Raw genomic sequence first — 17,468 nt, 5'->3', positions numbered from 1 at the left:
CCTTTGTTAATCGTACAAAAAACCAACCAGGCCTTGGCTCAGTTGGAATCGTCATCGCTGCCGTAGCCGACTAACGGCCCAGCAGACACAGCAACCTTTGGTTTCGACGCCACAGCGACCTTGGACGAGTTGAGGGCCGCCAGCGTACTGCTGGAGAAGATGCCGCCAGACACAACTGCCGGCTGCTGCTGAAGCATAGGCAAACCCTCGTACTGCCCCTGCCCGCCGCTCTCAAGCAAAAGCCGCTCCTGGTACTCCATCTCGTGACCCTCGCGACCGACCGGGTTCACGGCGTTGGCGCCCCGCGCGAAGTGGACTTCGTCCGGCGCCTCGTAGCCCTCGAGCCCGTAGCTGCTTTCAATCTTCCTCCTCTTCCTGGCCTCCGGGTCTTTGCCCTCGATCTCGGCCACGAATTCCGCGGGGAGCGCGCGCCGGACGGCCTCGGCGGCCTGCTCTTCGATCCGTCTCGCTTCGCGCGCCTGCGCCATCGGGTTCGGGTCTGCCGTCGCCCAGCGCACGTTGAGGATCTCCTCGTGATCCAGAGACTGGTGCGCCATGGCCTCCTTGGCGAATTGTGCGTTGGCCTCGTTGGAGTATGTTATGAATGCGACTCCACGAGTGTTGAGTACGCGAACTAGATGAAAAGTTAGCAAACGTTTCCCCTGATGCGGCGTAGATTTCCGGTATGAACCCACCTCGCTCAACCTGCCCCCATTCCGCAAAGTGACGCGCCACAATCTCCTCGATATCATCCGTGACGTGTATCCTTCCCACGTAAATCGTACGGTTCTGTCTCATGAAACTACCGACACCACCCATATCGTCCCTGTAATCGGAGTGCTTGTCCCGGCCAAAGCAGTCGACGTTGGGGTTGAAGATGTCGTGGATGCCCGGCAGGCGGTGCAGGTACTCGCAGTCCTGGCCCTTGGGACATATCCCGCGCGCGAAAAAGAGGCAAAAGTAGCTGCCCGTGACCTTGTCGGCCCTCGTGTACCCGCTGTCTTTGGCGACGTTGCAGCGGCCCTTTGCGTGCGTCTTGGAGAGGTACTTGTCCTCGCGGTCGCCGCCGGACCACTTGTTGTACCAGATGTTGAAGATTGTTCCCGTCTGCGGCGGCGGCTCCGAGGTGATGAAGGAGGGGTCGACTTGCGGGCGCGCCGGCCTCTTCTTCTTTCTGATAATCTTTTTTACTTTTCGCTCTGTCGGCGCGGCGACCTCGGTGGTGGTTGTCGCTAGCGCTGTCTCCTGCCCGTTGTCCTCGGGCTCCTGTCCATCGACCTCCTCGGGTCGGGCTTGCGCGACTTCGTCCGACATGATTGCGGTTGTGGGGAGAATTCGATGCGGTGGGTGTCGTAGTAAAGAGGTAGTGGGATAGCTCGAGTGTTGATGGGTGCTTTTTGGATGGATGTCGACGACGGGGCAACAGTGAGCGGCGCGCGGCGAGGCTTGGAAATTTGTTATCGCGATAAAGCTGTGGCGCAAACCATGGCGCGCGCATCAGGTCCTCAGTGGTTCGAGGGCGGTGAGTGGAGACCCCTGTCGCTCCAACGCAGCCCCGCGGTAAATTCTGCCACACGGTTCAGTCTTCCTATGTCTTGGGAGGCCGACTTGCCCCACCATGATCTTGCGAAGCCGTCTCTCGTCGATCAGAAAGCGAAGCGCTTATTGCTCAGCACCATCTTTTTGATTTATAGGTATTGTCAGAGTCTTTAGACTCTGAGCTCATAAATCGCCAAGATGGTGAACATTACGGAAAAGATCAAGGAGTACGAACCCCCACCACCGACACCACCAACCAACTCGAAGCGGGAGGCTGATGATGCGCCACTAGGATTGAGGATGAGATGAGAAAGACTCAGAGTAAGACTCGCCCTCACATGGCTTCGGGTCATTTCTCAAAAGTCATTCAATCCGGAATTGATTCAACTTGGAGAGACTCGATGGATCAACGGGAGAATGAGATCAGTCTTTTCATAAGTGTTGATTGAGGACTTGAGAGAGATGATCAGGCGTGCGACGAGAGAGGAGAACATTTGCTAACTTTCTATAGAGAACAAGGCGACTGGTACGTTTGTGAAAGAAGCCGGATCAAGCAACGAACCATTATTAACAATAGACCTCCAAAGAATATCATCTTGGTCTTCTAAAGGGGTAAGTCTTCATCACACCTTCATCCTCAGGAACCCATTCACTCACATTTGAAAGTAAACTCGCCCGTCTCCGAGCACAACTCCTAGAACCAGGCCCAGGAGCAGGCGGCGGCGGCGGCGCAGGCTTCGACGTCAGCAAATCCGGCGACGCCCGAATAGCCCTCGTCGGCTTCCCCTCCGTCGGTAAATCGACCTTTTTATCCAAAGTCACGCGGACGAAATCAGAGGTGGCGTCGTACGCCTTCACGACGCTCACGGCCATCCCGGGTGTTCTCGAGTACGGCGGCGCCGAGATCCAGCTGCTCGATCTGCCGGGTATCATCGAGGGCGCCGCCGAGGGCAAGGGCAGAGGACGACAGGTCATCTCGGCGGCCAAGACGAGCGACATGATTCTCATGGTGTTGGACGCGACCAAGAAGGCGGAGCAGAGGGCGCTGCTCGAGGCCGAGTTGGAGGCCGTGGGTATCCGTCTCAACAGAGAGCCACCGTACGATGACCTCTTACCCCTTCTTTCTCTCTCCCCCTATTCGTTCTTGTGCAGAATAGGTCTGACACACCCACGACAGAAACATCTACCTCAAAGCCAAAAAAGCAGGCGGCATGAAAATCACCTTCCAGTCCCCTCCCAAAAACATGGACGAGAAAATGGTCTTCAACATCCTCCGCGACTACAAGATCCTAAATTGCGAAGTCCTCGTCCGCGACGAGTACGCCACCGTCGACGACCTCATCGACATCATCATGAAGGACCACCGAAAGTACATCAAGTGCCTCTACGTCTACAACAAGATCGACTCCGTCTCCCTCGACTTCCTCGACAAGCTCGCCCGCGAGCCCCACACCGTCGTCATGTCGTGCGAGCTCGACCTCGGCATCCAGGACGTCGTCGACCGCTGCTGGGAGGAGCTCAAGCTCATCCGCATCTACACCAAGCGCCAGGGCGCCGACCCGGATTTCAGCGAGGCGCTCATCGTGCGGAGCAACAGTACCATTGAGGACGTGTGCGACCGCATTCACAGGACGCTCAAGGATACCTTCAAGTACGCGCTCGTTTGGGGCGCGAGCGCCAGGCATATTCCGCAGAGAGTGGGACTCGGGCATGCGGTGGCGGACGAGGATGTGGTGTGCGTCGTGAGCGCGTGGAAGGCATGAGAAATGAATTCATCAGATGAAAAAAAAAAAGCGTGGTTTAAAAAGGTTACGAGGATTTGTATTTCCTGCTCAGGCCGACCGACAATAGCGCGGTGGCTGATGAATACAGTCCTTCTAGAATCCTAGTCGTGGAAAAGCAAAAGAAAAGCCTGATATCGTTTCGTGTCATGTCATGGTGTAGTACAATCCAACCCCTTTTATCCTGGAGTCAGACTTCGGTCTACCCGTAAAACGCCAAAGAACCCTATCCCACCCTCAAAAACAGACTGGAAAAGCCAGCAGAGGCGCAAATTCAGTGTCTCTCCCCAAAAAGAGGAAGAGATAAAACTAGTAAAACAACCCGCGAGCCAATCCCATTAGCGAAGTGAAGCTTTTATGTTGTTTTGGTCAGAAGAAGATGCGACGACGCTGCCTAGAAGGCGTTGTCCTTGGTAGGTGTGCCTGCTTGGTCGCCGAATACGGCGGCATCGCCTCTGAGCTTCTTGGCGGAAGTCTGGGCGAAGAGCGACTTGGGCTTGACCCTGTTGGCAAGAGAGGTTAGTATTTGTTGATCTTGACAAGAGTAGACAATGTCGGGAGAAGATGGTATGACTTACTTGCCAACCTGCTTGTTGCGGAGGGCGCTGAGCTTGGCGGTGCAAGGGCTCATGATGTTGTCAGATGGCGAGATGTACGTCTTGGACCTATCGAGAGCGATGGAGTTTAGGGTCTTGTTCTTACAACTGCTACGAGGTTGTAGTCGGTCGTACTTCTCTTGGGCCATCTTGTTCTGCAGGACCTGGCGGTGGTACTCCATGCTCTTGAGGTCCTTGGCGGACTGCGGGTCGCTGGCCACGACGGTGGCGTTGACGTCCTTGTCGCCGAGTACATTGGGAGACATGTTTGCTGTGATTTGAGTGATGTACTGGTTTGGTTGCTGGATGTGCAATGCGCAATGCTGAGCTGTGCTGGAAGCTGGCAAGGTGGTTCTGCTGCTTGATACGCGTATAGAAGACGTGAAGCTGAGGGCGCAAAGTGCGTGTGTGTATGGATGGTCTGGTCTGGTCTGCAGTGGGATGGTGAAGAAAGATGGATGTGTAAGGTGGTGATGGATTTGGGTGGTTTGAGGTATGTGGCTTGGGGCCCAACGCAGAGAAGGAAGAAGGTCTTTGTACTTAACGGGTGCTTGCGCTGGTGCACAGGATTTACCGTGGAGTGTTTATGACGTTCGTGAATGGATGTGAAAAAGATGCACGCTCTCTCTCTCTCTTGGAAGCACCAAATTGGCCCTGTCTAGCAACACTTGGGTGGTAAAGTGGGTGGAGCAGTTGCCGGGTGTCGAAGTAAACGAATTTTCTGGGATGTTGACGGGGCAACGGCCTAATCGAAACGGCGACGGCGCTGTGGGAAAGTGCAGCTGGTGCAGGGGTTCAGGGGTGGGAAGGAATGCGGGTCTTGGGCCTAACCTGCCAGGGGACGACAGACACTACGAATACTTTGTACGGAGTACTTACGACTAAAGAGACACCGAGCCTTTGTCAGTCAGTGGAGGGCAGGCGAAGCCGCGAAGAAGCTGTGACCATCGGCCATCGCCTGTCGCCTGTGTGATGGAAGGAAGGATGCGCTGTCAGGTTTCCCTTTCCTTTCCTTTCCATCCTTTCCTTCTAGATTATTAGCGGGCTTCCTGGGCAACCCAGCACCCCGGACCTTATGTTGCCAGCTATGGTTCCTTGCCATTGTATCCATCTGCATCCATCTTGCCCATCAATTTTGTACAGCAAAGCAATCGAGAGCTACGGCAATGCTTGTTTGCCTTCCTAGTTCTTCGGTCGTGGAGTGGCTCTGCCCCCCCTCCATCTCCATCTCCCGTCCCACCGGGGGAAAGAGGTTGCATCTGTGGTCAATGCTGCCGGCATGAACGGTTCTGAGCTGTCCAACGCGCCCATCTCCAAGGTAACTAGTAGCGTCACCTCCCGGACCTTAATGCAGCAGGGTCTCTTGAACTGGTCAATCACCATGTGCCTCACTTGCGCTACACATGGCCAGACAATGGGGTGCTAGTGTGACTCAGAGAACATGGGAGGCGGCGGGCCAACGGGTTGCAGATAACATCTCATCCCAATTGTCAATCCTTTCCGGGGTGACAGGCCTAGACTGACCAAATCAAGGCCTGTCATTCACGATATTGTACACAAAGATATCATTCAACTACACATAACAACTAGCTGCCGACGCGACGCCATCTCACAACTTGGACCTGCTAATCTGCGCCCCAGGCTGGAACGTCTTGGTCTTGTACTGCACATGCAGTTGCTCCGTCTTCTGCCTCTGCCACTGGATCTTGTCCGTGACGTCCTTGCCCCTCTTGTTCTCGTTCTTGCCCAGCTGTTGCAGATGCACCTCGTCAGGTCCGTCAGCGAGCCGCAGCGTGCGGATGTTGGCCCACATGCTCGCCAGCGGCGTGTCCTGGCAGACGCCGGCCGCGCCAAACGACTGGATGGCGCGGTCGATGACGGTCAGCGCCGTCTGCGGGACGAGCACCTTTGCCTCGGCGATCTCCTTGAGCGCCTTCTTGGCCCCGTGGTCGTCCATCTTGATGGCCGCGTTGAGCACGACGAGGCGGGCGGCGTCGATTTCGATGCGGGACTTGGCTACCCACTCGAGGATGACGCCGTGCTCCTTGAGCTGCTTGCCGAATGGCGTCTTGGTCGGGTCGTTGATGCGCATCAGCATCCACTCGAGAGCTCGCTCGGCCTAGGACATATGCGTTAGAAACTGTGCTGTTAAAACGACAGCGTGCGGATGATGAGCTTACTGCTCCAATGGTTCGCATGGCGTGGTGGATGCGGCCGGGACCAAGTCTGCCCTGGATAATCTCGAAGCCGCGGCCCTCGCCGAGCACCAAGTTGCTGGCGGGGACTCTAACGTCCTTGAAGCTGATGTGGCCGTGGCCGTGGGGTGCGTCATCGTAGCCGTAGACCTGCAGCATGCGGTGAATGGTGATGCCCTTTGTCTCTGCGGGGACGAGGATGACGGACTGTTGCCTGTAGGGGTCCTTGTTGTTTGCGTCGCTCTTGCCCATGACGATGTAAACCGAGCATCGGGGGTCACCGGCACCGCTGGACCACCATTTCTGTTTTCGTGTGTCAGCCATGATTCCAAGTTGGAGCTTTAGTGTTTCCACAACGTACCGAGCCATTCAGGACATACTCGTTGCCCTCCTTGCGCATGCTAAGCTGGATGTTGGTCGCATCCGACGAGGCAACCTCGGGCTCCGTCATCAAAAAGGCAGAGCGGATCTGGCCCTCCATCAACGGCTTGAGCCACTTTGCCTTTTGCTCGTCGTTTCCGTACTTGGCCAGCACCTCCATGTTACCCGTGTCGGGCGCCGCGCAGTTGACGGCCTCGGAGGCGACGCGCGACTTGCCGAGCCACTCGGCCATGAGGCCGTACTCGAGGTTCGTGAAGCCGGGCGACTCCTTGTAGTGGCCCTTTGGCAAGAACATGTTCCACAGACCGAGCTTCCTGGCCTTGACTTTAAGGTCGTCGACGATGGCGGGGTGGTGGTCCCATCTCGAGTCGCCCTGGCCGATCTGGGCGTCCAGGACGGGGTCTGCGCTGTACCACGTAGGGCGTTCAGTAAAGCTGGCATTGGTGAAGTGACGGAAATGATTCGCTTACGGGATGCACTCTTCTTCAACAAACTTGGCTACGAGATCGAGCGCCTCTTTGGCGCGATCGCTGAGGCGATCCAAGACCTAGAGGCGGCAGCTTGCGTCAGCGATGCTGTGCATTGAAAACAGATACCTGAGCTGGGAAGCTCTCCCCGCACTAGCGACTCACAATGGCTGGGACTCTGGACGTCATCTTGAAATTTGGAAGCGAGGCGAATTAGGATAGTACAGATGGATTCGTCTCGGAGTGGAAAATGGTGATGTTCAAGTCAAGGGAAATTACAGAGGTTGCAAGAAATGGGGAACAACGTCAATTGGGCATGGATCTCTACTCCCTTTTTGAACGAGGAGTGTTTAGTCTCATCGTACGGTAGACGAGAGCAATGGGACGAGCCGGCAGCCGAGGTTGATTCTGGAGCTTGCCTAGGGACCCCCAAAAGGTGGGGATTCTCTGGGGTAGCCGTCTTGAACCTCCGCTCTCCGCCCTCCGCGTCTGAGAATGGCCCCAGGGCCGCCCCAGATTTTCGAGCAGTGGGTTTCTGCCGTGCATACGGATACAGCTCTGGATTCACATTTCCGTACGAAGAGGTTAGGTCACTTTGTTAGGTATCTCATCGTCAAATTGTCCATGAGGTGGGCTGAGGTGGGTTCAAGACGGACTTCATTCCCGTGACGATAGAAGTAGATTCCGGTCGTATCAGATACCTGTAACAGGATCACCCTGGTTCACTGTCTACGAGACTTAAGTTACCAGTCCTCAACTTACCCAAGGTAACTTGAAGCAATCACTCTATAGTAGATTAACATATCCCCCTGATTAGAATCGTTCCCCGGCGCTCAATAATCCACCCAAAAGCTCAAAGCAATGCGGTGGTGCCACTTCGGCGCGTCACCGTTGCGGGGGAGCGCCAGCTGTGCCGGCCTCCAATAGCAGTCCCCGCACCCAACCCCGATGCCTCGGCGCGTGCCTCGGCGCGGCCTTCAAACCGGCGGGATACTTCTTTCGGTGCCTTGGCTGACCCTGTTCTTGGGAACGCAATTCCGAATCCCTTGCGCCTTATAACGTAACGCTGACAACGCTTTCAAGGCCGCCAATGATACCTGATATATGGCAATTATAGTAATTCTTCAAATGGCTGGCTGGGTCTATTCTCTTGACAAACAACGGCCAAGTAACGTTATAGACGCTCTTCTAATATGACAATGCTTCAAGCTCTCTAGTCTGAGCTCATCTTTCAAATCCTGAACCTTTTTGTCCCCTCTATGTGCGGTAGTCACCGTTGATGGTGATGTACTCGTGGCTGTAATCGCAAGTCCAGTACGTCGCCTCCTTGTCGCCAGTTCCCAGCCTCACAAGGATCTCCAAATCCTCCAGCTCCAAAATCTCCGAAGCCCTGGCCTCGTTGACCATCTCCGGCTCGCCGTTGACCAAGAGCTTCAGCTCAGGCGTGCCGTCGGTAGGAACGAACGAGACGTTGGTTTTCTCGGGCGTCACCTCGGGGACGTCGTTGACGGCCTGGCCGGGCTCCGACACGAGCGAGTAACCGGTCGCGCACAAGATACGGCCCCAGTTGGCGTCCCGTCCGTACAGCGCAGTCTTGACGAGGGGTGACCTGGCAATGGTGCTGGCAATCTTGCGCGCGGCCTCCTCGCTGGCAGACTCGACGACGCGGATGGTGACGAACTTGGTGGCGCCCTCGCCGTCGCGGACGATGAGCTTGGCCAGGTCGATGGAGAAGTCGGTCAGAACCTGCTGGAAGGCGGCGTAGTCGGGTGAGTCCTCGGAGGAGATCTCCTTGCCGCCGGCGGCACCGTTGGCGAGCAGAGCGAGGGTGTCGTTGGTCGAAGTGTCTCCGTCAATGGTGATGCTGTTGAACGATCGGTCGACGGCGTGCTTGAGGACGGAAGGCATCACGGCGGGCGAGATGGGCGCGTCCGTAGCAACAACTCCAAGAAGGGTGGCCATGTTGGGGTGAATCATGCCGGCACCCTTGGTGGTTCCGGCGATGCGGTATTCAACGTTTGGTGACGAAGGCAGCGTGAAGGTCTTGGACATGAGTTTCGGGAACGTATCCGTCGTGCAGATGGCGGTAGCAAAGCTCAGCCAGTGCTTGTGAGAGGAGCCTAGAGCCCCCTGAGCAGCTGGGACATTATCGACAATCTTGGCAATGGGCAGCCTCTGTCCAATGACTCCTGTGCTCATGACGATGGTGGATGACGCATCGCCCTCTCCTCCGACAACCTTGTCAGCCGCGCTGGCCATCAGAGAAGCATCCTCCAGACCTCCCTTTCCGGTCACGGCATTGGCGCACCCCGAGTTGATGAGGACGCTGCGGATGCCGCGGTTGGCCTTCTTCTTGAGCAAGTCCCTGCTGAAGGTGACAGGCGCCGCCTGGAACTTGTTCTTGGTGAAGACAGCGGCGGCGGCACACGGCCGGTCTGAGGTGAGAAGGGCGAGATCGGGCTTCGTCTTGTTTCCGGGCTTCACGCCGACGAGAACACCAGAGGCCTGAAAGCCCTTGGGATAGGTACCCTCCGTCGGGACGTACTTCTTCTTGGCGGCCGGAATGCTCTCAGCGGAGACCGAGTAGCACCTCACAAACTGAGCCAGGTGGCCGGGAAACCTCTTGACGGGTTGCGCCATTCTGCCAATTGGCGACAGCCCAATGCTATGATGAAAAGGACCTGGAAGAAGGAGGAAGCTCGAGAGCCAATGGCTCACGTACGGCTTGCTGTGATGCTGGAATTGTGTGAGTTTCTTGTGAGAGAATGTTAGTCACTGGGGAAAGCAGAGGTGAGAAGAGAGATTTAGACGACGTAAGGTGTGCGATAACGGCAGTCGCCCAATTTTTTGACAGGGATGGCACAGCGCTGCTGCACCGCAAAAGGCGCATTGAGACCAGTCCCGATCCTGGCAACTTGTTCTGACGCTGCAGCTCACATTGAAATCCACCGAGTCATACCTCAGGTCGCATTACACTTTTTGAGATTGTCTAATCAGATTCACTCTACAATGTGATTCAATTGCCTTGGAGAAATAAAATCTAAATTGATCTCTACTGTGCGGCACTGCAACTTCGACCAATTCAAAGCGTTGAAAGGGTCTCGGCTCGGAATTCAGACCCCTGTAGCGAGTGAGGTCGAATGGCGGGGAGCGGGCCCCACTCAAGCTTATCGCATCCGCCTCGGTGAGCTTATCGCTTCCCAATCATAGAAAAAATTCTAAGAAAGTCGCACCTTTGGTCCCTCCAACCACCCAGTCAGCCGAGTCGCGAACACGCTCCAATTTGTTTACCAACCCGCCACACACCCGCAAAAAGAGGACATTTCGTCTCGAACATCCGCAACAATGGCGCCCAACCGGACGAAAACGATCAAGAACAAGCACGCCGCCAACGGCTCCGGCATCAAGAACAGCAAGGCCGCGGACTACAGGCCCGTTCCCGATGGCATCGTCAGGAAATCCAGAGACACGCCCAAGGGCACCAAGCCGCTCAAGGCCGGTGGCAAGACGAACCTCGAGGCCCTGTTGAAGAAGCGCAAGAAGAAGGTTTACACTGAGGAGGAGCTCGGCATCCCCAAGCTGAACAAGATCACGCCGGTCGGCGTAGAGAAGCCCAAGGGCAAGAAGAAGGGCAAGGTCTTTGTCGATGACAGGGTACGGATCACTGACGCTGCGATGTCACTTCTGTAGACGATAACGATAACTAACTCAACCCGAACAGGAGAGCATGAACACCATCCTCGCCATGGTCCAGGCCGAGAAGGAGGGCCAGATCGAGTCCAAGATGATGAAGGCGAGACAAATGGAGGAGATCCGCGAGGCCCGCAAGGTAGAGGCCGAGAAGAAGGAAGATGAGAAGAAGTCTAGGCTGGAGGATACCAAGGACTCGTTGCGCAAGAAGAGGAAGCGCAACCCCCGCGCCGAGGACGAGGACAAGATCAATCAGTACGCGAGCGCAGGATCCAAGGCCGCCAAGCCCAAGAAGAAGAAGAGCGTCTCCTTTGCGTGAGTGAGGCACGAGGGGGTGTTTAAACACTGAAGAGTCTAGCAGCATGTCTTTGCATCTTGGGCGGCGTTTGGAGTGCCAAAAAAGAAAACATACTGGGTTGGTAAAAAAGTGGGAGGGTCGTCTATTTGTTTCAACACTTTGTTGTGTCGACGGCGTTCAGAGCAGATACCATGGCGAGGGCTTGACCTTGCGCGAGAGCTTAATGCACCACCACAGGACAGCGATCAGCCAGGTATCGGCGAGTTGATGAATCTCGTCGTTGCATATACCTGTCTGGTTACTATTCTGTTTCATAGCTTTGTCCGCTGCTGCGAATGTCAATAAAAAGCAGGTGTACTTTTTCTATCTATACCATCCAAGTCTATGCCTTTATACGTTCTGTTGTGATGTCTATTATTTGTCTCGCTATTCCGAACCTGCCTTGATCTCCATTCTGTGTCTCGCAGGGTTGAAGTGGAACTCTGACTTGCCGTTCCTGGGCGGAAGTCCATTGGTCTTTGGAGGGAGCTTGCTGTGGTCCACGTTGAACGCCATGTGGTTGAAGAAGCTTGTAATCTAGTCTTGTGAGTTTATGATCTCTCGGCATTCTTGGGATAGTAGGACGTACCGGCTTTGCGTGCCATCTTCCACCTCCGGGCTCGAACCAGCAGAGGTGGCCGCCCAAGGAGGTGGTGCACAGAACCGTGTACGGGTTCTTGCTGAACTCCTCGTACGGGATAGCTTCTTCTACGGCAATCTGAGAAGGTTAGTTACCTTGCTCGTGACAAGGGGCTGAATGGAGTGGTCGCTTACAGGATCGTCAGTGGCGTGCAGGGCGAGGAAGGGAATCCGGATGGCCAGGACCGCGTCGGAGGAAGACGCATCGCGGTAGTAGGCACTCTCTGTGGGATAGCCCCAGCTGACGCATCTGCTTTTGTGAGAAATGCTCTATGGGACTGTTGGCATTTGGAAACTTACTGGACTTCTCTGTCAAACTCCCACAGGTACGTTACGTTCTGAAGACGTTCGAGGTCGAGGTTGGTGTGCTTCTGTACCTCCTCCTTATGCCCGTTGATGAGCTGCTTCATGCTGGCTGAATAGGTGTGTAAGCACTCTGGATCAAAGCTCACATGTTGCTTGATGAGTATAACTCACTTCCCATGACTCGTTGGTAGACCTCTCTACCAAGGAAAGTGCGCTTCAGCGCCTTGTTTGAGACTTCAAGGTTGAAGGGGTTGGAGCACACAATAGCGGCCGTCAACTGGCAGTCGACTCCCTCCTCGCCACAGTACTAATGTAAAAGCATCAATCAATGTTAGAAGGGGATTGTGAGAGCTTAAAAACCTACGTTTGTCAACATGTTGGCGCCGAGCGAGAAGCCCAAGCCAAACAGAGGGCGGTTAGGAAACTTCTTTCTCAACCACTTGATGGTCTAAAACTCCGTCAGTTTGTCTACTGCAAAGCTTCACACGCAGTGTAGATCACTGACCTGACGAAAATCCCATGTTGCCCTGGCATTGTACAAAATACCACTAGTGAACTTGCTATTGGCGCAACCTCTCGAGTTCACCACGCACACCTCCCAGTTTCCCGAATCAATCAACGGCGCAATGGCATGCCTCAGATAGATCTCATGAGAGCCACCCGAGAGGCCGTGGAGAACAACCAACTGGGGCTTGTTGTCGTCCGACGCCAGAGTCTCAAACTCTTGGTCCTCAAAGTACACCGTCCGCGGCGGCAGTGTGCTGTCAGTCTCCTCAAAAGGCTCCGCGACAAAGTCGACGGCGAAAGTGCCCTCAAAGGCCTTGTCGTCGGCGTTGAAGACCTTTCGACGATAGTACACTGGGGGGCCGTGCTGCTTCGTAGCAGTCCACATGGTCTGCAAGTGACCGTTGAAGAGGAGCGGGTTCATGTGGCATGGCGGCGTGACCTTTTCACAGATCTTGAGGAGGTCGGTTTGGGCGCCATCCTTCTCCTTGAGGGCCACAGGCGATGGCGCGTGTGTGAAGTTGATTTTGGCATGTCCTAGCCAGTCCATGATTCGGAGTCTTCGGACAGCAGTTGGTCGAGACAGTTTGGCTTAAGAGAAAGTTTGCGATAGCAAAAGGTGGAAGGCCCGTTACTAGACAACACAGCAGTCGACGACGTGAGAACGTCAAGTAGAAGAGAAACGAGGGGTTAGTCGCACGGCGCTATGAAATACGAAAAGGCTAACGCTTCTAGAAGAAACAGAAGCTCAAAGTAGGTTGTTGCGAAGTCAGAGTAAACACCCATGTGAGAATGGTTGGAGAGCCATAAGTCATGGCAGTGGAGCCCCGAGGACTGGTAGCTTCCGATTAAGGTGTGCAAATTCACAATGTTTGCTATGGACCCTGGGTTCTGACTTCAAGTCCAGGGGGGGAACCAACGGGCCATTTGTCTTGTATTGGGTGTAGGACCGAGGGTCTCAAATCAGCCTACCATGATAGATCGGCGCCGGGTTCACCAAGTGTCCGTTCTGCAGTGGGATTCGGTGGTATGTCTGTACGACAGCATATTACAAGCTTGGGAAAAGAAGGCGAATGACGTGGATCACCTAGATAGCGGTAAACAGCAAGATGAATTTGGCGTCAAGCCGAGGCACATATCCGCAGCCAATCAGAATACAAAGAGGGCCAAGTCGCTCATAACCGCACCCAGCGGCTAAGACTGTGTTCAGCCACGCGATGCCACACTCATCGGGATTCAAATGTTCAGAATTTCAGGCCTGTCCGCCTCCATCCTTGGGTGTAACTTTTTCGGTCACGACGGAGCCATCATGGTCTGTGCATCTCCCACCCTGACCGGAACTGTGGGGGGATCCACGGCACGTGTAATTATGTAAGGTACGCGGGGACCATGGGCCATTTCTCAACCAGTCGTTCCTCGAGGAGCCTCGCGACCTGCAGGTGCGGCTATTGGACAGCAACGGCGTCGCAACAAGTCAGTCCAGTTCAACAAAGCGACCGTCGAGACTCCATGTAGCGAAGCCTGCGATCCCTATGCAGTCCCAAAGATGACATACCGGGGCTCCTTGCCTTCGGGGCAGGCCTTCAATGGCCAGCAGAACGTCCCCCAACCTTACCACGATCCCTACGGCAATGGCAATGGCAATGGCAATGGCGGCGGGAGCGGGAATGGCCAGAATCCGAACTACGCGAACGCTGCATACGGCACTCACGGCCAAGCGCAACCGATTCACGGCAACTACCATCAACCGCCTGCCTCAGCTCCTGCTCCCATTCTTCCTGCGCTTACGCCGATGAATATGCAGCCAAACGGATATGGGCAGTTCCCTGCGTATGGCGGCACCTTCCCGCAGCAGCAGCAACAGCAGCCGCAATACCCCCACCATCACCAACTCCAGCAGCCTTTTCCTCACGGGAATGCGATGAACGTACAGTTTGCGCCTCCTCACTCGCCCTTCATCCAAACCACACACGCCTCTCGTTCCCCTGCGCTTGCGCCTGCACCGACACCGACGCCGACGCCGCCGATTTACGCTGAGTATCAGCCGCCGCAACAACCACAATTCCAACCTCATTTCCAGCAACAACCTCAACCGCCGCCTCAACCACCGCAGCAGCTACAGCAGCTACAGCAACAGCGGAGCCCCCAAGTCTTTCCGGCTGTACCACAATATGCCCAGTTCTCTCAGCCGCCCATGGGTCAAACTCAGACCGTACCAGTCCTGAACCAAGCTTTCGCCGAACCTTCCCCAGTCCAACCGAGCCCTGAGCCTCACTACGCCAACTCGCCTACTGTTCAGCCGGCACGATCCCCCAGTATAGCGAGAAAGTCACCTGCAATATCCTCGATGAACTCTCCGGCCATATCCTCCAGAGGCTCACCCGCCTTATCGACGAAAGCAAGGTCTTACGACACGACAACGATCCTTGTTCACGTGGCAGAAGAGTGTTTCGAAAAGGCGCGCCGCGGCGTACAAAGAGTGGCGGTATCTGGGTCAGACGACCAAGTGCGCGAGTACCAAAAGTTGATTACAACTGGACTGGCCTGTCTCGAGGCCGCATTCCAAAGCAACCGACTGTCTCCGAGACAAGAGGCGAAAGCTAGGCTGAGATATGCGTCTATCTTGTGTGACGAGACAGAGAACCTTCAAGAGGCAGAAACAGCCTTGAGCAAGGGCATCACCATCTGCGACAAGGTTTGTTGAACTGGGTCTTTACTCGTCCGAGTATTGTGTTGACATTTATTCCAGCACAGATATGCCGATCTCAAGTACTGTATGCAATATCTTTTGCTTAAAGTACTGTTTCAGAGAAACCAGAAGGCGGCATTCATCGCAGTTGACAAGAACATCGCAGACTGTCTCACGTGAGTCGTCGTAACCTTACCTCAACCGATCTTGCCCCATTGCTTACAAAAACACTAGGTTTAAACACATACACTGGGTTTACGCCTTTCGTCTGCTAAAGGCCACGTTTCATGTCCATGCGGGTAGTCCACCTGATGCAGCAGTGCTGGACAACTTGCGCGCTATCGCCGCTCTAGCGAGCGAGCGAGGCGACAACGCAATGGTTGTCTTCGCCTCTCTCTTGGAAGGCTTGTCGGTGCTGAGGAACATGCGCTCTGATACCATCGAACGAGTGCAAACTTGTCTGGCACAAGCCACCAAGTTTCAACTGGATCCCTCTGTTCAGATACCGCAGCTGGATGTTTTGACGCTGTTGCTCGATCTTGCGTGTAGCATGCACCAGAAAACGCCCGATATCTTGATTCACAAGCTGAGAACACTTCAAGCAAAACTTGATGCAAATTTGGGATCCCAGACATGGACCGATCTGAATCCTGAGATCTTGATCCCTGTCAAGAAACACAACTCAACTTCTGCAACTCTCAGCGATGATACCTCTGCAATTATTCGATCTGGGCCGACTAACGGACAACACGATTATATTGTCATGACTTTTCTGAACCGGCTAGAGATCATAGTATTGACGTAAGCACCATCCAATAACGCGCTTCCGTGTTAGATATCCGCTGACCAATAATAGCTACACGTTCAGTGGCTTGGCCGGCATGTACCGCCCTGGTTCGGATCCTAAGAGGAGTCACGAATTCTGGAAGGAGGGATTTGATGTATTGGCAAAATGTAAGTGTGATGCGATGTTCTCAACATGTACGAAGCTGACATAGCAGAAGGGAACAAGGAGATAGCCCCTAGTGTTCCCGCGGCATCTCTGCGCGAGTCGATGGAGCAGTCTAAATGGAGGACCGAAATCTTCTGTTATTTGCAGGCTCTGACGGGGCTATACTTCGCAACTCACAGCCAATGGCCGAAGGTTGAACAGTGCGTGGCACAACTTCAGCAGGCCATCACGCCAGCTGTGAACGAAATCTTCAGCGTATTCTCGCTCTACCTCTCCGGAGTCTATCATCAAGGCACTGGTGATCTGGAGACAGCTCTGTTGCTCTTCGAAGACGAGAGGTTGAGTATTGATGCGGGCCGTGGGGGTCCAGGTGGCAGAAAGCCTGCTAAGCTGGAGCTGTGCATACTCGCTGCGCTGAACCGTATCTGGATCCTTCAAGACTCGTCTTACCGCGACGAGATGACGTCTACCGAGCTATTAGACCAGTTGCGGCCGATGTGTATGGAACATCAAGACTCAGACATACGCACCGCCTTCAATCTCGTACAGGCAACGGCTCAGACGATGCCCCCACCGTCTATGCACCAGATCAAAACGAGTATCACGAACTCGTTGAATGGGTCTCGGGTAACAGGTAACACGCACTGTCTGGCGATAGCTCTCAGCATCATGCGGTCCAGATTGTTCGATAATGTGGTGGGCGAACAAGCTCTTAAAAGCGCAAGGGCGGCTTCGACACAGGCGAAGCGGAGTGGAAACTTGCTTTGGATGAGCGTGGCGGATGGTATGCTGGCTGATTCTTTTGAAGTCCAAGCACTATTCGCAGACGCCGAAGCAGCGCGACAGACGGCTACGGACTATGCGTCTCACGCATTCACTGGGAAGGAGTAGTAGGTTGGGGTTCAGCGTGGATTATGTTTTCACGGCATTATGGACTGGCGTCTGGTGCGGTATTTGGCCTGGCATGAGCTGATTGTTTGCGAAAGCATAATACCCCCCCAATTTGTATCGCTGCCAGATGATGCGGCGAAATTGACTGGGAGATTCCGGAATCGTTGCTTTAGAGGTCGTAGTTATTCTTTACAAGTTGATGGGCTGTACGACAGCAACTACTACTACCTTACTCCCCTCGTAAGTTGCCTCAACTCCGCAAACTATGACCGTAAGGTAAGGCTGGTAAGAGCATACTGCCTGATTCTTGAGCGACCATGATGCCTTTCCTACTTCCCTTACACAGGGGGGACATGGGTGACAGGGGTTTTGCTTGCGATCTGCGAATGCACGGACCAGACTTCATTGAACCCTTGTCGCAATTGATTGAGTGGCGCGTCCCGTCCGCGTTCCGTTCTACCTAACAGAAAAAAAAATTGACCGGCAGCTTCTAGCCCACTT

At 54.7% G+C, this 17,468-nt stretch overlaps 8 protein-coding genes across 8 annotated transcripts; 3 read left to right on the top strand and 5 right to left on the bottom strand.

The window, feature by feature from the left end:
- Positions 1-38: 38 nt before the first annotated feature.
- On the bottom strand, positions 39-1,314 carry BDP81DRAFT_456487 (RNA recognition domain-containing protein; the record flags this gene model as incomplete). The annotated part of the gene is made up of 2 exons (XM_060593175.1): positions 39-634; positions 696-1,314. The coding sequence occupies 2 exons, from the start codon at positions 1,312-1,314 to the stop codon at positions 39-41; spliced, it is 1,215 nt and encodes a 404-aa protein (XP_060451563.1).
- Positions 1,315-1,737: 423 nt separating this feature from the next.
- On the top strand, positions 1,738-3,302 carry BDP81DRAFT_388442 (TGS domain-containing protein; the record flags this gene model as incomplete). Its single annotated transcript, XM_060587121.1, has 6 exons — positions 1,738-1,766; positions 1,832-1,860; positions 2,051-2,065; positions 2,127-2,151; positions 2,206-2,637; positions 2,717-3,302. The coding sequence occupies 6 exons, from the start codon at positions 1,738-1,740 to the stop codon at positions 3,300-3,302; spliced, it is 1,116 nt and encodes a 371-aa protein (XP_060451562.1).
- Positions 3,303-3,714: 412 nt separating this feature from the next.
- On the bottom strand, positions 3,715-4,182 carry BDP81DRAFT_388441 (uncharacterized protein; the record flags this gene model as incomplete). Its single annotated transcript, XM_060587120.1, has 2 exons — positions 3,715-3,823; positions 3,899-4,182. 2 exons carry the CDS (start codon positions 4,180-4,182, stop codon positions 3,715-3,717), a joined length of 393 nt encoding a protein of 130 aa, XP_060451561.1.
- Positions 4,183-5,279: 1,097 nt separating this feature from the next.
- On the bottom strand, positions 5,280-7,384 carry BDP81DRAFT_5369 (acyl-CoA dehydrogenase). Its single transcript, XM_060595957.1, has 5 exons — positions 7,125-7,384; positions 6,963-7,039; positions 6,473-6,899; positions 6,097-6,414; positions 5,280-6,035 (listed from the first exon to the last, which is right to left on the bottom strand). Exons 1-5 carry the CDS (start codon positions 7,146-7,148, stop codon positions 5,526-5,528), a joined length of 1,356 nt encoding a protein of 451 aa, XP_060451560.1. The 5' UTR covers positions 7,149-7,384; the 3' UTR covers positions 5,280-5,525.
- Positions 7,385-7,943: 559 nt separating this feature from the next.
- BDP81DRAFT_412824 (arginine biosynthesis ArgJ) lies at positions 7,944-9,991 on the bottom strand. Its single transcript, XM_060589242.1, has one exon. The coding sequence runs from the start codon at positions 9,597-9,599 to the stop codon at positions 8,217-8,219; it is 1,383 nt and encodes a 460-aa protein (XP_060451559.1). The 5' UTR covers positions 9,600-9,991; the 3' UTR covers positions 7,944-8,216.
- Positions 9,992-10,304: 313 nt separating this feature from the next.
- BDP81DRAFT_444243 (uncharacterized protein) lies at positions 10,305-10,968 on the top strand (the record flags this gene model as incomplete). The annotated part of the gene is made up of 2 exons (XM_060591810.1): positions 10,305-10,613; positions 10,681-10,968. The coding sequence occupies 2 exons, from the start codon at positions 10,305-10,307 to the stop codon at positions 10,966-10,968; spliced, it is 597 nt and encodes a 198-aa protein (XP_060451558.1).
- A 225-nt stretch (positions 10,969-11,193) lies between these two features.
- BDP81DRAFT_5344 (Alpha/Beta hydrolase protein) lies at positions 11,194-13,196 on the bottom strand. The gene is made up of 7 exons (XM_060595955.1): positions 12,437-13,196; positions 12,296-12,379; positions 12,103-12,238; positions 11,926-12,040; positions 11,761-11,875; positions 11,576-11,704; positions 11,194-11,523 (listed from the first exon to the last, which is right to left on the bottom strand). Exons 1-7 carry the CDS (start codon positions 12,983-12,985, stop codon positions 11,374-11,376), a joined length of 1,278 nt encoding a protein of 425 aa, XP_060451557.1. The 5' UTR covers positions 12,986-13,196; the 3' UTR covers positions 11,194-11,373.
- Positions 13,197-13,843: 647 nt separating this feature from the next.
- BDP81DRAFT_477281 (cohesin loading factor) lies at positions 13,844-17,280 on the top strand. Its single transcript, XM_060594814.1, has 5 exons — positions 13,844-15,130; positions 15,185-15,300; positions 15,359-15,925; positions 15,981-16,078; positions 16,129-17,280. The coding sequence occupies exons 1-5, from the start codon at positions 13,982-13,984 to the stop codon at positions 16,965-16,967; spliced, it is 2,769 nt and encodes a 922-aa protein (XP_060451556.1). The 5' UTR covers positions 13,844-13,981; the 3' UTR covers positions 16,968-17,280.
- The last annotated feature ends 188 nt before the right edge of the window (positions 17,281-17,468 follow it).

Source organism: Colletotrichum phormii (genome assembly GCF_030913505.1).
Source record: "Colletotrichum phormii strain CBS 102054 chromosome Unknown BDP81scaffold_1, whole genome shotgun sequence".
In the NCBI taxonomy this organism is placed as follows: domain Eukaryota; kingdom Fungi; phylum Ascomycota; class Sordariomycetes; order Glomerellales; family Glomerellaceae; genus Colletotrichum; species Colletotrichum phormii.
This window is presented reverse-complemented; position numbering and strand designations above follow the sequence as displayed.